The following is a 17,524-nucleotide window of genomic DNA, read 5'->3' on the forward strand; positions in this document are numbered from 1 at the left end:
AGTCGTCACAGTAAGTGTTCTGTCCAGCGATCTTCTTCTGTTATATTTCTGTGTTCTTTCTATAGTTACAAGAGTTTACTGCAGCTTGATGAAGGCTGCAGAGATGACCTAGTTGAGCCTTTATGCGATTGTGTTTTGTATGTGTGCAAATGTGAGTGTGTGTGTGTGAGGGTGCATTGAAATTTTGAAAGACCTTGGGATCTTAGAAATTAACGCTTTACTCATTTTGCACTTTAAATGCAAGGACACTTTAAAGACACAAATATTTTCCTGTACTTTCCTATTCTGGAATGAAACTCTCTTCTAACTGTTTATCATCATCAAAGCCAGGGTCATCAAAGCCAGGGTCATCCAATGCCAAGGGGTCATCAAAGCATGACTGTCATGACAGAATTTTGACTTGTGTTCCTGTACCCCAAAACATTGTGGGATTTCTTTCAAACTGAAAACAAATGTTCTTGCAACGAAATAAATACCAATGACAAACGTTGCAGTTTTATGTGTGGCTTTGTGGTTTAATGGACTGTTGTTATTAAGTGTGTCTGACCCCACATTAAGCTCTCCACACAGAGATAAATATTAGTGGTTCACACATGGCCCATTTCAAAATGCTAATTAACACCAAGAGTACTCAGTGAGTTGTATATATGGGGCCAGATGGACCCACAGAAACACCTGGTGCTAATTAGCACTTCGAACTTGCCGTGCAGAGAGAGCTGGGTCCCACACCACCTGTGCAGCTCCGCTGACCCCACAAGAACCAGGAAATACAACGTCAGTCGTGACCTCCGCCAAACCTGGCTCTCAACTCGCATCCCCTTCATGATCAAACATTTACATTTAGTCATTTAGGCAGACGCTCTTATCCAGAGCAATTTACAGTAAGGCAGTAGGGTGAAGTGCCTTGCCCAAGGACCACAACGTCATTTTCCACGGCCGGGAATCGAACTGGCAACCTTCAGATTACTAGCCCGATTCCCCTCACCGCTCAGCCACCTGACTCAAACACCACATCCCTCCTGATGTAAGCCGTGGTGAGTTATTAACTCCACTCTCTCTGCATCAGAGGGGATATCCACTTACAGCTTCGACTCTGCACGTCACCTGGTCTGGGACGCCAGCTGTAGCGCTAGGTGTGGGATGGTCCGGCCCTGTATGGGGGCTGCTGGAGGAAACGGTCGTCTCAGCACTGCTGGCTCCAGAGAGCTGTGCTGGCTCGGCACATCCACAAGAGGAGCGTTGTGTAGAGAGAGAGAGAGAGAGAGAGAGAGAGAGAGTGAGAGGCCCCATCCATCACAGGCTCTTATTAGACGTTGGAGGGAAACTCCAGAGACCGGTGTCGGATGACACTGAATCTTGTGCCAATTTGTAGCTGACATTGACACAGCCTGCCACATGGTTAGCGTTTCCTGTTCTTCAGCAACGCTGCTTCTCACACGTCGCCCAGGCGACGAGACGGAACACTAGGACACAATGACGTCGGTGGGCGTGAGGCAGAGAGGGACTTCTTCTGATTATTACATTTACATTTATGCATTTAGCAGACGCTTTTATCCAAAGCGACTTCCACGAGAGAGCTTTACAAAAGTGCATAGGTCACTGATCATAACAACGAGAAAGTCCCAACATTGCAGCCAAAACATGAAGCATACATTTGTGAGAAAAGGGAAGAACCATAAGAGCATGCAGTTAAACAAGTCACGAATTAAACAACATGAAATTCAAAAAGTGTACCTGTAGAAAAACAATCAACACTAAAATATTTACACAGCGAGTACAAGATTTAAATCCGTTACGACTAACCAACAAGAGTAACAAGTATCTCAGTAAGATCCTGGAGGAAAGTAACAGGTCCAGCCAAGCAGAATTGGGCTTGTTTTCCAGAGCTCCTAAAAGTTTTGACACATTCTATGGTGAATGATATAAGAGAGACTGGATTGTGACTGTTGTGTTGTTCAGGGTCAGCTCAGGCCCAGCCTTCCGGTCAGTGGCCAGTCATCTTTGGTGCCCGTCGGTAGGGGGGGGGGGGGGGGGTGGCGGGGGGGGGGGATGTGAGGGCCAGTCTGGGTCTGGGGGTTAGTGAGGGCGCTGATGCATGGCAAAGCAGAGTTTCAGACTAAATGTCCTCTCTTTTCTGGAGCCTGGTGTTGGGGCTGGGGCTGAGGTCAGGGTTGGAGCTGGGCTGGAGGCTGGTGTTGGGGCTGGGGTCAGGGCTGGAGGCTGGTGTTGGGGCTGGGGTCAGGGCTGGAGGCTGGTGTTGGGGTCAGGGCTGGAGGCTGGTGTTGGGGCTGGGGTTAGGGCTGGAGGCTGGTGTTGGGGCTGGGGTCAGGGCTGGAGGCTGGTGTTGGGGCTGGGGCTCGGGTCAAGGTTGGAGCTGTGCATACACGATGTCCACCTAGAAAACTAGGGACACAGGACACAGGAAGACTCAAAGTAGAAATACTTCACTGCCTGGTTTCCTTCACACAGTGGACGTACTCCCTCTGGTGGTCAGATCAGACACTACCGAGACACATGGACGCGTCCCGGAGTCAGACAAGCTTATACAATTAGGCTATCTGTCAACATCTGTGTGTGTGTTTGCGTATACACAAGAGGGGTCGTTGAAACTGGAAGTGTTTTTGTTTTATTATTTCCAAATCAACTGTAGTTTCTGTTTAACTCAAAACAAAACTCCCCCCAGGGAATCTTTCTGAGCTGCAGTGTCTTAAAGAACGAAGCCAAGATGACAAGCCAGCCAGCAGATGTATCTCCACATCTAGAGGATATTGCATAAGCAACCTTTCAAAGAAAAATTGATGGCCTCTTCAATGGGGGAATTCCAAGAAAGGACAAAATCCTATAAACTCTCTGTTCTAAAATTGAGTTTTCCCCCCTTCTTAAGACATTGTCCTTTTCCCGGCAATTTGTATTCATTTCGGGGGTTTTCTCCAGATTTACAAACATTAACGATTCCCAGTGTTGAAAATGATCCAGTGATGGTCCTCTGCTTCCCTCACATTGTCAACAGGCACATCCTTTCTATGTTTCAATTTCAATGAAAACGACAATTAAACATTCCCTGGTGTCACTCTATCAAGCGGAGTATAATGTTTATTATTATTAAGGTTAATAAGCCAGACTGTTTACTGTGTTTACAGCGCTGCAAGAAGATAATGTAAAGACAGTAAAACGGATCTTCGAAATCAGAGCGGGGGTGAAGGGAGGTTTTGCAGCACCTCTGGGGTGATATGTTTCATTTATCTGACAGTCACTTCCAGCTGAACTCATTGGCAAAGTCCCTGAGAGGTCAAAGGTCGCCTGAAGTTATGAGTTTGGGGCGAGAAGTGCGCTTCTCTGGCAGGGGTCAGGGGTCAAAAAACTTGCAGAGAGGTTGTAACTCTGGCTTGTGTTGAATTATTCCGGTGGATTCTATACCCTCTGGAACAGGGCCAGCCGACCCAATACACAAACTTAAAATTTGTTAAGGGCCCCGCAACTGATTTAGGGCCCCGAACCAATCGCCGGGCTCTTAACAAATAACCCTAACCTTACAAAACCAAGTTTTGTAAAAAATAAATTTTAAAAAGCCCAATCAAAGGGCCCCCTACACTATTTTTGTTTAGGGCCCCCAAAACCCTAGGGCCGGCCCTGCCCTGGAAGTTCCGGAGTGGAACTGATTTGTGATAACTGCTTTCCTTTACTAAATAAGTCAAGAACATTAGCTGGCCTACGGCGCCCTATAGTGGCAGAAAAGTAGGAGGCGCATGACCGCAAACCTTCAATATAGTAATTAAATCATTGAAGCAGATGCTTTTTATCAAATACGACTGAGAGGATTTGAACCTGGGACCTATTGATCTGCACTTACCTGCTGCTCCACTGAGCTAGACCCATCACTGAACAGCATCAATACAGAAGCATTCTGCTTGAGGTTTATCTCCATGACCTTCATGACAGATTTACAAGGACATGTCATACTCATATTCACCCACATGCACTCTGCTGGTCATCCCATAATAACCAGCCACAGTACGAAGATCAGTGCAAGCCTTAATCTCCAATGTGCCATCGGTCACAGGACCTAGTGGTGACGAGAGAAGAGAACAGCATAGTACTTGACTGATCTCCGGGAAGAAATGTTTCTCTGGATGCAGTGCTGTTCCTCTGACAAGCATAAGAATGCACAACCAGTTAAAATAGGGCTTTATGTACTGATTTTGCCAACCATCTTATTGTTTTTATTTGTGTGGACCTCAACTGGGAACTAATACGCAATATTATCCCCCCCCCCCCACACAATAGGTAGGCTATTCAAATCTGGTCAAGATGTCCCCCCCAATATATTGAAATAAAATATAAATGTGCTACGCTACGACAGGCAACCACGCACGCTGTCCGAAATTAGGATTAAAAAAATAATTCGTCCACCCCCCAATGTTGACCATGGCTATATACGGCCTTAAACTCAGGTCTCCTGAACATCAGTTAGGCTTTGGGCCATTTTCATTTCTTATGTGATGAGCTTGCTCACACACACAACAACCAGGGCAAAAACCATATCAGCCCAAACATATCTTTGAATCATTGCCAAACAAAACCCTTGTTGTATCTAATGGCGTCACGGTTTATTTGTATTGATCCAACAGCCTACGGGATGATTAAGACTTTACCAAGTGACTGGATTGCATTTTACAACCTCTTTCTGAACATTCGAAAATTATATACCGGTATAAATATAATGATATCGACTTTGCCAGAGATTCTTCAATCACTTAACATTATGAGGGGCCGTTTAGAAAGTACGTCAAGACTGTTATTACACAAACACATATGAAGCAGACACATTCACATGTGAAACGTTCACACACGCATCCCACAACACTGGAACCTCACACACATGTGGATCGCTCGTCTGAACTACTTTCTAAACGGTCCCTCGTAGAACATCAACATTTGACCTGCACATGTATTGTACTGATCACACCACTAGATGGAGCACAGTACTAGGAGGCGGAGAGTTGTTATAGTGGTCATTCAAAACGCTTGCATTTCGTTCAATCATTTTTTCTTCAACCCAGTGCAAGTAATCAGCAGCCACAAGTGTTTAAATAAGTGTCAGAACCACCAAATAATAGTCTAGGGATCTCGTAGTTATTTGACTGTCACCAAAAAAAAAGTATAGTTAAAGAAGTTCTTCTAAATTCATGGATTAAGAGAGAGCATTTCAGTCGCGTGAATATACATGAATCATTCACGTTCTGAAGAAACTCAGCAAAATCCAGTCCATGAAGCGTGCGTGCCTACGCATAGCGCAGAACGCCCACTATGCTGTAATTGTAAAGGGGATTGGCTGCTAAAGATAACCGTGGCTCTATCTTTTCCGTGATTGGTCGAGGCCGAATTGTCCATTACGTTATGCTTGTTCTACAAATACACTGGGAGCTCAAGAGAGGGAAGACGTAATGGTGTTATTTCTTGTGCCCTTGCAATGGTCATCGTCCTAATATTACTTGACAATTTCCACAACCGTGATTCATCATGAAGGTACGTACAATGTTAATACATCTGTTGAATTGTGATGTATTCAATCTGTTTTCTCGAGGTTAACTTTAATAGACTTTGCGACCAGAAGGAAAATAAACAGTATAATAGACGCATGCAACTGACAGTTGAGAATTCAGTATATGATTTTATTATCGCTGATTATTTCACACGATGAAGCCGACAGTGGCGTTAGAGTGGTAGATTACATTATATGTAAAAATGTTATCTATTATTATAATCCGAGCGCTTCCCTAGTGGTAACTGTAAATGTAAGTGCATCGCTAAACTAGATGATAATATACGGTGTTAATGAGCTTGCTTGGGTCCTCTGATTCCCACTCCTGGATGCTTCAGTTCACTTGCACTGTAGAGTGGAGTGCAGTGCCCATTCAACCGCGAGCGAGCGTTAATCTCTAATAACATAATCAGTTTACTGCAGTCAATGAGTGAGAGAATATTTCGAGACGTCTGGTTCTAGATAATCACCTGTACCAAGTGAAGGGAAATGTGTAATCCTTATAAATCACTGCGCAGGAACGCCACATACTTAAACAGCCATGATGATGATGATGATGTTTACCATCAGTTTTTTCCAGTGAGAGGATTCAGATCCAATCTCAGTAAATAAAAGTAATGTACGTCATTTTTAACCAGTTATGTCCCTCATTCAGACAACGAGATATGCGTGATTAACAAGGCAGTAGATGTAGACATAGCAGTAGACGAGAAATTATCAACAGTTTATGATTGGCTCACTGCCAATAAGAATGCAGCAGCACGCAGTTTTCTAAAACATCTGCGAAATCTTCAAATGTAAACACGAAATTGGCATTAGGAGTCTTTGTTCATCTTTTTCAGTCATCTCTGATATCCATTTAAAACATTGTAAAGGCTTTAAGACTGTAGCCTACTCTTTTCGCAATAAACAGGATATGATCTCTAAGACATTTAAAAGTTTAGTCAAGCTTTATTGCGTGGTGCAGCATCAAGACTGTAAGGTCCTGTGTATAGTGTCATCCTGGTCTATTAGTGATTGAAGTTGATCTCTCTCTAGAATGAAGGTATCTTGTTTCCTAGAAATGGGCTGTGGAATAATATAATAAATTATATCAATTGATTAACATCGGAAAGAAGATTTTCAGCCTGGGGACAATCCCTATCTGAAACTCACTTCCGGTGTGAATAGAGTGTCTCTATTTAAGGCTTTGACGTTAAGGTAATGGTGATCATCCATGAACTAGACAAATGCTTATCTTCACATCTTCATCATAGATATCAGAGAACACAAGATATGACAAGAAAGGAGCTGCTGGAATTAGAAACTGAAATTCTACATATTGTATATATTTAGCTTCAAGGGGATTTAACCTACTTCCAGTGTCTCTCAGCTGTTTGTCTGGCAGAGGCTCCAGAATATTTCATAGCTTCACTGACACGACCCCCCAAAAGGTGACTGCATGAATCTATTGGAATTAAAGACCTCATCACCGCTGTATCAGTCTGGTTGTTGGTATTAAATGTGCCAGTCAGATTTTAATAAAACAGGATCACCTTATCTAGAGGACAAGCTTCGGTTTTATTGCTGCCCTCCAAAAATATTCCCTCATCTGAATCCATTTTCCTTAATATGAGGCACCTGTCCTCTTCCAACCCTTGAGGAAAGGTTTTTTTGGGGGCTCAACTTCATTTCCTGACTGAGCGAACACAACCTGTGTTCTCTGCATTGCCAAATGTGCCAGAGATTGTCTGGCGCCATGGATATGAGCTGCTTTGCTGAAACAGGCTTTTGTGTTTTCATATGAGTAGAATCTCCCACGGTTACTCCCTGAATGCAGATCCGGGACATCGTGTTGATGCGTGAGGAAGAGAGGAGGAAGAGGGGAGGAAGAGAGGAGGGGAGGAAGAGGAAGAGAGGAGGGGAGGAAGAGGGGAGGAAAAGGTGAGGGGAGGAGGGGAGGAAGAGAGGAGAGGAGGGGAGGAAGAGGGGAGGAAGAGGAAGAGAGGAGGGGAGGAAGAGGGGAGGAAGAGAGGAGGGGAGGAAGAGGGGAGGGGAGGAAGAGAGGAGGGGAGGAAGAGGAAGAGAGGAGGGGAGGAAGAGGGGAGGAAGAGAGGAGAGGAGAGGAGAGGAGGGGAGGAGGAGAGGAGGGGAGGAAGAGAGGAGGGGAGGAAGAGGGGAGGAAGAGAAGAGGGGAGGAAGAGAGGAGGGGAGGAAGAGGGGAGGGGAGGAAGAGGGGAGGGGAGGAAGAGAGGAGGGGAGGAAGAGGGGAGGGGAGGAAGAGAGGAGGGGAGGAAGAGGGAGTCAGGTGGCAGAGCGGTTAGGGAATCTGGCTAGTAATCTGAAGGTTGCCAGTTCGATTCCCAGCCGTGCAAAATACGTTGTGTCCTTGGGCAAGGCTTCACACTTCACCCTACTTGCCTCGGGGGAATGTCCCTGTACTTACTGTAAGTGAGGGGAGGAAGAGAGGAAGAGAAGAGGGGAGGAGGACTGCTGTTCAGATCCCTTTGTGTGGGGCCTGCCAATCAGAGAGACTCTTGATTGGATGAGCTGGGACTTCCTGTCAGTCACTTTCTGATCCTGGTCTGGGTGGAAGTGCAGTGCTTGGACCCGGCTGAACGCACGCCTCACTATGTCAAGACCAGAAAGAGAGAGAGAGAGAAAGAGAGAGAGAGAGAGAGAGAGAGAGAAAGAAAGGAGGGGGGATGAAGGGAAAGAGAGGGCAAGAAAGAGAGAGGGGAGAGCAAGGTTGAAAGAGACAGAGAGAGAGAGAGGTGGGATGGACAGAGAACCGGGGATGGAGAGTGAATGGATGGAAAGAGAAAATGGAAAACTATGTGAATGGTGGAATATGGAATATTGAATGGTAAGAGAAGTTCACTGCTGTGGGTCAGCATTTATTAAAATATTGTTTTTATACATCCAACTGCTTTAGCAGAGAACACTTATCAGCTCTTACATCTGGAACAAAGAATGAAAAAGAACCGGAGACGTAAAGTCTCTCTTCATATCAGTTGGATCCGATTGAAGATTTGAGGCCTTTTCTCCGGAAATATAGAGGAACGAAGCACACCCTTATCTCCCCTCAGCATCACCCAGACTACAGGCTCACACTCATCCTGCCAAAGGGCTCAGAGTTCAGCACTATCTAGAAAGTCCTAGATGTTCGTAAGGGAGCCTCTGCACAGTCAAGGCACACTGCCAGACTGTCTGACACAAGAGCGTTTCAGGATGGAGGATTGTCCTAAACCTGCCGCCATCGAATGAGACCAGGGAGAGACTATCCTGAGAGGAGACTGTCTTGAGAGGAGAGACTGTCCCGAGAGGCTCTCCTGGTGGTGCCCTGCCAGGCAGGAGTCATTTCAGGCTGCCTCCCTGCTCCTCGTCAGTCTAGCAGGGGACAGCTGAGGAGCTGGAGGAGAAAGAGGGGAGCATGTTAATAGGCTGCCTCCTCTCTTTTCCTCTCCTGGGTCCTAGCTCCCTCCTCTCTTTTCCTCTCCTGGGTCCTAGCTCCCTCCTCTCTTTTCCTCTCTTGGGTCCTAGCTCCCACCTCTCTTTTCCTCTCCTGGGTCCTAGCTCCCTCCTCTCTTTCCCTCTCCTGGGTCCTAGCTCCCTCCTCTCTTTTCCTCCCCTGGGTCCTAGCTCCCTCCTCTCTTTCCCTGGTTCCTTTCCTCTCTTCTCAACTCCTCTGCTGGGTTCAAGCTGCCCGCCTCTCCTACCCTCTGTCCTTGAACCTTCAACCTCTTGATTTGCAGTCAAATGCTCTAACCACTGAGCTACACCCACCCTAAACACACCTATAAACCTTGCCAACCGTCCAACTGCAACTCTGTGTATCTCTGGTTTAGCCAGCCTTCCAGTTCACCTCCCCCTGCTCCAGCAGCTCTCCCCATGTAGCACTCAGCTCCTGTTTTTACGTAAGCGCTGCTTAAGCTGATAGAGGAGGTGAGATCAGAGGGGTCGTGGCATCCCGGGTCACATCAGATGCTGAGCCCTCTCCCTGTAAACACCAGAGCGAGCCCTGCGTGAAACGGACTCTGTCTTCTTCTGCGGTGAGCCGCGGGAGACACTGTCTTCTTCTGTGGTGTCCCACGAGGCCCCAGTATATCGGGCTATAAGCTCATGTCAGCCTATTGATTCCCCAGACCCTGGAACAGAAGACGTATTCTCCTCCCTCCTCCTCCCCCTTCCCTCCCCTCCTCCTTCCTCCCCCTCTCCTCTCCTCATCAGTATGCTCCAAGCAGCTTCGGTTTAGATCACGCCATCTTGGCTGCCAGACCCTTGACAGTGTTGTGGTCAGTAAACAAGGGCCGGACGGGCCTGTCACATGCAGTTCTTTTGTTCCTGCTTCATGACAGATACTGGGTAAACTTTACCAGAGCACTGGACACTCACACAATGAGCCCAGTACTGTTGAAAGTACTTCAACTGGTAAAGACCACTGAAACACTGTTAGAGCTATGCGCTCCTGATCCTAAGTCTTCTTCTGTAGTAACTAAATGCGGTATTTGTACGTCGCTTTGGAGACAAATGTTTATGTTGCTCATAATGATTGCTGGGTTGCTGACCCGGCGCTCTGTCCAGCCTAATACTGAAAATAAGAATCTTAATTGACTTTCCAGGTCAAATATAATAAAGGTTAAGTAAGTAAAACATGTAAAGACTGTTGTGCTCTTAGAGCAGGCTCTGTGCTTTTTATATAGGGAGGAGGAATAACATGTATTAATGTAGGAGACACTAAACGGTACAGGGGTAATATGAACCTGCAGCGTCTTGCTCTGTAGTCATACGCTCTAACCACTGAACTATACCTTCCCAGGACACACCCAGGACAGAACACCAGAGAGGGAGGGATCCGCTGAAACGATCGCTAGTGCATTGTGGGAATCAGTGATGAATGACAAGTGGAGTGGCATGTTAGAGATGCCCCCCAGTGTGCTCCCAGACTCACTCCCTTTTAAACGCCGGCCGTCAAGGATTTCAAACTGTGGTTGGGCTTATTATTAATCTATGAGCTCATTTCTGTCAAGACACTCACGTATCGATTAAGCATTTATTGACAACCATAGACATGGAAAAAGGTTTAGTTTGGCGGAGTGGCTGTATCTAAGGGAAGCACTCCCTGCCGCTAGCATTTGCAAGCAACATACATAGAATATGAAGCAGGGAGCACACAACACGGGGGAGATGGTGGAGGGCGGCAGCAGCACAGATCATACAACATCCGGGAGTGTGTGTCCGTGTGGCCTTTCAATGCCGCCTTATCGGACGTGGCCCAATGGGTTTGAGCGGGCTGACACAGGTGTAGTTAATGAGTGGGTGAAGCGTGTTGCCCATGTGCCATGCCTGAACCTGGCTTCACTCATGTCTTACTGTAATTCCTTTCAGGTCAGTTAAGGCTCTACCTTGGACGTGTTGGACCCAAAAAACGAGGGGAAAAATGTATCCAGTCTGTGTGTCTTCGTGTGTCTGTTTGTGTGTCTTACCATGCGTGTGTGTGTGTGTCTCCTTGCGTGCGTGTGCGTGTCTAGGCGGGGGCATCGTCGATGTGGGCGTCCTGCTGCGGGCTGCTGAACGAGGTGATCGGGACGGGCACGGTGCGGGCGCAGCAGCCTGGCTTCGGCGCTGGGGCGGGGCCATTCCGCTTCGCCCCCAGCGCAGGGTACTCCACCTACCCCCCCACCACCTCAGGGAGCGCCGGGCAGCTGTGCAAGGCCTGCGGACTGGCCTTCTCGGTGTTCAGACGCAAGGTAGGACGGGGTCCTGATGTTGAGGAAGGTGGTGGTGATGATGATGAGGGTGGCGGTAATGATGATGACAGTAATGGTAATGGAGGTTGCTGATACGAGAAGGTCATTGGGGATTTAAAGATGTCTGTTCCCCACTCCGTGCTCCCCTATCCAAGGGTGTCCAGCTGAGCCACAGTTCACCAGCAGAGTGCATCTCACTGGTGCTCCTGGTATCAGTGCCCACTGGGACCCAGATGAAAGCTCCAGGGGTCTCCTGCCAGCTCCCAGCCTCCAGCCTCGATAGCTCTATCATCACAGCCACACCTGTAGCCATGCATAAACCCCCGAATAAACACACCCGTATGTGTCCCAGCTTGGTATTTACGTCATGAAAGGAGAACGCTGGCACACAGGGGCTGAAGAATGGATCTGTCACCGTGGAAATGGCCTCTTTCTGGACCGGAAAACGCATTTGCACACCAATGATATGGAAATGATTCCCGGTGCATCCAATGGTATTCTCTGTCCGTTCAGGGGTAGTTTATACGTCTGTCTATCATCAGTACACTGAGATAAGGCTGGAAATGTCATAAATAAACAGAAATATTATGCATGGTTAATTTTGATTTTAGTTTTTTGGAAGTTTTTTTTTAAACCTTTTTAGAATGTCATGACATCTTCAGGGAGGGACACAGGTAAGTGGTTTGGTAGTGCTGATGTGCAATGTCCCTCTCATTAACCGCAATGAATGCCAAGTCTGGATAATTGAAAGGCTCAATTGACTCCATGATGGCAGTAAAGAATTCTGCTGGGTGATTAAGTGCTGGTGAGGAAGGTGTGGCGAAGTACCATCAGCAAGAACAGGATCATATCTCTCTCTTTTCTCCCTCCCTCGACACCCCACCTCACCCCCCCCTCCCCAAATGTCACCACCCCACCCCCTGTCACACCCCACCCTCTCCCCTACTTCACCCTCCTACACCCCAACCCCTCCCCTACCTCACCCTCCTACCCCCAACCCCTCCCCTACCTCACCCCCCAACCCCTCCCCTACCTCACCCTCCTACCCCCAACCCCTCCCCTACCTCACCCCCCAACCCCTCCCCTACCTCACCCTCCTACCCCCCAACTCCTCCCCTTCCTCACCCCCCCCCCCCCCCCCCCCCCATCATGCAGCACGTGTGCTCGGACTGCAAGAGGAGCTTCTGCGCTCTGTGCTCGGTGCCGCAGGAGGACCTGCGCTGCTGCACCACCTGCCACCTGCTCCGCGCCACCTGCTTCCAGCGGCCGCGCCTCATGCAGCTGCGCGTCAAAGACCTGCGCCAGTACCTGCTCCTGCGCAACATCCCCACGGACACCTGCCGGGAGAAGGAGGACCTGGTGGATCTGGTGCTCTGCCACCAGGGGGCAGCGGGCACCCCTCGACCGCTGGGGGCGAACCAGGAGCTTGAGGAGGGGGAGGAGCTTGAGGAGGAGGGGGAGGAGCTTGATGAAGAGGGGGAGGAGCTTGAGGAGGAAGGGCCGGTTGATACGGACAGTCTTCAATCGCCGGCTCACTCGCTCCAGGCCACGCCCCCGTCCCCCGCACGCTCCCCGTCCGAACTGTCGGTGGTGTCTGCCTCTCAGGAAGACGCGCTCAGCCGGAGTGACAGCTCAGGGACCCCTAGTCAGGTACGTACACACACACACGCTGACACACACACACGCTGACACACACACACGCTGACACACACACACGCTGACACACACACACACGCTGACACACACACACACACGCTGACACACACACACGCTGACACACACACACACGCTGACACACACACACACGCTGACACACACACACGCTGACACACACACACGCTGACACACACACACACGCTGACACACACACACGCTGACACACACACACACGCTGACACACACACACGCTGACACACACACGCTGACACACACATGCTCACACATACTATAAATAACACACGTTGGCAAATACACACACACAAAATATCTCTACTGAATCCTTATCACGGGAGATTAGGGGTTTAAAGTTGTAGGTTATGGTATAGCTCCGTGGTAGAGTACTGCTGATCAAGAGATTGCAGGTTCAAATCCTTCCCTGTACGTTGCTCTGGACAAAAGCGTCTGCTAAATGAACACGTTCCATTAAACGCAGTGAGATGGAGAGACCGAGGCGATGTTCAGTTCGGCGAGCGCAGGTTCTCTGAGGTCTCCTGGTGGTGTGGCTGTGGGACATGAACGAGCTGACGACATGTGTTACCTTCCTTCTGCACCTCATCATCCTCTCAAGAACAACACTTGGGTCCACGTGACAGCAGGAAACAGCTGCACTCAGAGTGTGTTTGTGTGCAAGGTCCTGGGAGAAGCCAGCGACAGCCAGGGATTAAGCAATTTGCCTTTTTTTTTTTTTTTTTTTCGGAGCCCGTTATATAACGCTCGCTTTCTCTCTTTCTATCTCTCATTCGCTCACACACACTCTCTCTCTCTCACACACACACACACACACACACAGATTATTTTATGAATCTCCTCCAGTGCCACAGCTGTAGCTTGATAGAGAAAAGGGGCAACACAATAACACGCTACACTCTGTCCCTGCCAGTGAGCCTAAACGGCAGCGGTTCACATCCTGGTGTGTCGCAAAGGTTTCAGAACCCGACGAGAAGAAGCTCGGCCCGGCGTGGTTGTGGCCGGAGAGTGCGGATTCTAGAAGTAGAGAGAGTCGAGGTGTAGCTTGACAGTAGGACTGGGAGGGATGACGCCACCGGATCCACTCATGCATTCATTAGGAACACAGGTGCATTGTGGGAGGCCAAGTCTGATTGGTCTGGTGGAATGTGGCCCCACACACACACACTCCATTCCTCATTGTGACATCACACAGGAAGAGCTGCCTGCAACCATTAGCTAATTGCTTTTTTGTGCTGCGGGGGAGGGGGGAGGGAGATTAGAGGGGGGTTAGAGGGAGGGGGGTACTCTTATGACCATTTCTGTTTTATGACTTTTCTTCATTGCACATAAAGGGGTTGCCTTAATGCAGCAATGTGCCACATGCTGGGAGTACTGTGCTTCTCCTGGCTGCAGCCATCGTGAGCCACTCCAATTATAACCACCGGCTTCAAAGGGAATTATTCACTGCAGAGTTGAGATTAGAAGTTGCAATGTTACTGAATAGTGAATGTAAAATACATATATATATATATATATATACGGTCCTGAGAGGACGTCGTTTCAGTTACTTTGCTGTTATAAGACGTCTGAAGAGAGAGCTTTTCCCTGTGTTTGATTTGTCTTCTTGTGTTCTTCATGTGAGGGGCGAGGGCTGTTCTGTCCTCTGTGGAGGGACTGAGGATGGTGGGGCGGCAGCTCCCCCTGTGGTTATCCACTGAACTGCAGGTTGTTACATCTCTTAAATCCTTCTGTGCGCTGCTTTGACTCTCAGGACCACGTGGAGATTCCGACTGTGTCGCTTCTGAACCTGGAACCCGTCGAGAACATCCCAGAGGTGAGGAGCCCCCACCACAAACCCTCTCTGCTGTAGAAGTCCGGACACCGTTTTCAAAATCCTCTGGTGTGATATGTAAAGTACTGTCTGAGTACAGCAGCGATGGGTATAGCTCAGTGGTAGAGCGTTTCACTGCAGATCTTAAGGTTGCAGGTTCAAATCCCAGTCTATACATCGCTCAGGATGAAAGCATCTGAATAAAAAGATGTTAGTAGTAGTGACACTTACCCGCTCTCTTCCTGAGCTGTGCTTAGTGCTATCACAGTAGAGAAGATGTTTATTGATCCCTGGGGGAAACTGCTGTGAAATAGTAGCTAAATTTACAGTGGGGATTGAATCCAGGTCAGCTGAATAGTGGGGCAGAGATTCTTACCTCTACACCACCAGAACTAGAGGAACTGAAGGTGTCTGAGGTGGGATAGCTGGCGTGGGATTTTAGTTTTGTCAAAAGTGAAGTCTTCAATGTGTGGTCTCCTCCAGGTCAGCCCGGCCACGCAGAGGAGGGTGCGCGCCTCTCTCTCCGACCTGGAACACGAAGGAGACATCAAGAACCTGTCTGTCCGCCAGCTCAAAGAGATCCTGGCCAGGAACTTTGTGAACTACTCCGGCTGCTGTGAGAAGTGGGAGCTGATGGAGAGGGTGCATCGGCTCTACCGGGAGAACGAGCACAACAGGAAGTCCAGTAAGCCTTATTATAACATCATGCCCTCGAACCAATTGTTACATGATGAACGTGAATGTAAAACGTTTTCAGAAAAATAAATAGTGAAGTACTGAAAAACCTACTTAAGTATGGTAATAAAGTATCTGTACTTCATTACTTCCCATCTGCGCAACAGTGAAATCACAGTGTAATAACAGTGTAATAACCGTGTAATAACAGTGCAATAACAACATAACAGTGTAATCACAGTGTAATAACAACATAATAATGTAATGACAGATGGATCATGCCACCAAATAAAGATTGAAACTGAAAATGTAAACTTTTCACACTGACCTGTGCTGATTAACAATTTGTTTTTTTTGTTGTTGTTTTTATTCTAGTGGAAAATGTCAGCAACAGCATAACAGCAGGTGAGAAAACATCAACATGAGAAACGTTTTCATATTTACACCTGATGTTTCCATTCTACCTGAGGAGAATCCTAATGTAGCTTTGCGTGACGTCTTGCACTGTGCACATTCTGTTATGTCTGACATACAGTTATATGTGAATAGTATGTAGTGCATGGGCGTAGCCAGAATAAAAACATTTTGGCTTAAAATGAGGGGCAAAAAAATTCTAAAAACTCTCTCATATATATATAATCAATAATAAAACATTGTGGGGGGCAGACGTAAATGAGAGGGCCTAGGCAACGCTACTGATATAGTAATTAAACTGTGCTAGTCTCGCTGGCAATACAGTTACCATACAAGTAATCTGAGACAATTGTACTTCACAGCTTCACAACTTCAAATTTATAATGATTTCAACTAGATTGTTTTGAGTCACTAATAGATGTTTTGTCACCGCCCCTTTTTGTAACCAAAGTGGTGGCGTATCCTCGTCCAGGGTGTAATGGCGGGGTTGGAGGTAAGATGGCCGCCTGAAGGCATGTCCACTTCCACCATCTTCCCAGTCTCTTACCGCTCATTACAGACTGCAACCCCCACTCCTGGGTCATGCTAGCATGCTATCTTGATAGCCCGCTGCTACAACTGTCACTGCAGGGCCAAGCTAGCATGCTAGCATGCTAGCACACTGCTGCAGCTCTGAGTGCTCATTCCCCCCACGTGATCTCACACACGCACAAGTCCCATCTCCTCCGCCTCGCTCCATTACATTTTCCACATTTTTCTCCTCTTATCTCTTTCCTCATCCTGCTTGCCTCTGGTGACTTGTCTCTCATATTGACGCTGATGTGGTCCCTAAGAGCTTTTCCCTCTTTATGACATATCATATTCTTTTAATAGCAGCGCCCTCATCAGGTCTAATTACATTTACCAGGTTGCGTCTTCGCGGACACGCTCGCTAACAGACAGGGCTGGAGAGCAAGCCTGCTTGATACTCTGTAAAGTGTAGCTCAGGACATGGATCATGTTGCGGTTGAAACCAGTTCTGTGTCCAATGTCATGTGACTCAACCACCAGCAAGCTGTCTCTGTCGTGTCTCTAACCCTTTGAACCCTGTTCGCCCGCGCGCTCTCTCTTTTCCCCAGACGGCACGAGGACGCAGCTGGCGCTGGATGACAACCTGTGCCGCATCTGCATGGACGCCGTCATCGACTGCGTGCTCCTGGAGTGCGGTCACATGGTCACGTGCACCAAGTGTGGCAAGAGGATGAGCGAGTGCCCCATCTGCCGGCAGTACGTGGTGAGAGCCGTGCACGTCTTCAAGTCCTAGCTCTGCCGAAGGACGGCTGCTGTCGGGGGGGGGGGGGGGGGGGGGGGGGGGGGCGGGCGGGCGGGTGCACCTGTGGGGGACGAGCGTGCACGTGCCAGACTCGGCAGCGGGGTCGGACAGGCTGAGGCCGTGCACCTCGGCGAGCCCTAACGCCACAGGGCGCGTACACGCCCCTCCCTCGTCCTGACACTCCTCACTGATGGCTCATCGTGGTACTGACTCTAGCTCTGACCCCCCGCCCCAAATCCCCCCCACCCCACCCCGAACCCCCCCTGCTGCCGCACACACACACACTCCGCCCCGGACGGCGTTCCTCTCAGCCAGGATCCAAAAAACAACAACCACCTTTTTCTTTTACACAG

The 17,524-nt window shown here is 48.5% G+C and overlaps 1 protein-coding gene across 1 annotated transcript; it reads left to right on the forward strand.

The window, feature by feature from the left end:
* The first annotated feature begins 5,472 nt into the window (after nucleotides 1–5,472).
* On the forward strand, nucleotides 5,473–17,162 carry rnf34b (ring finger protein 34b). Its single transcript, XM_067250839.1, has 8 exons — nucleotides 5,473–5,526; nucleotides 11,053–11,271; nucleotides 12,427–12,921; nucleotides 14,711–14,773; nucleotides 15,254–15,455; nucleotides 15,821–15,850; nucleotides 16,311–16,352; nucleotides 16,978–17,162. The coding sequence occupies exons 1-8, from the start codon at nucleotides 5,521–5,523 to the stop codon at nucleotides 17,160–17,162; spliced, it is 1,242 nt and encodes a 413-aa protein (XP_067106940.1). The 5' UTR covers nucleotides 5,473–5,520.
* Nucleotides 17,163–17,524: the final 362 nt, after the last annotated feature.

This window comes from Osmerus mordax, chromosome 14 (genome assembly GCF_038355195.1).
Source record: "Osmerus mordax isolate fOsmMor3 chromosome 14, fOsmMor3.pri, whole genome shotgun sequence".
NCBI classification, from domain to species: Eukaryota; Metazoa; Chordata; class Actinopteri; order Osmeriformes; family Osmeridae; genus Osmerus; species Osmerus mordax.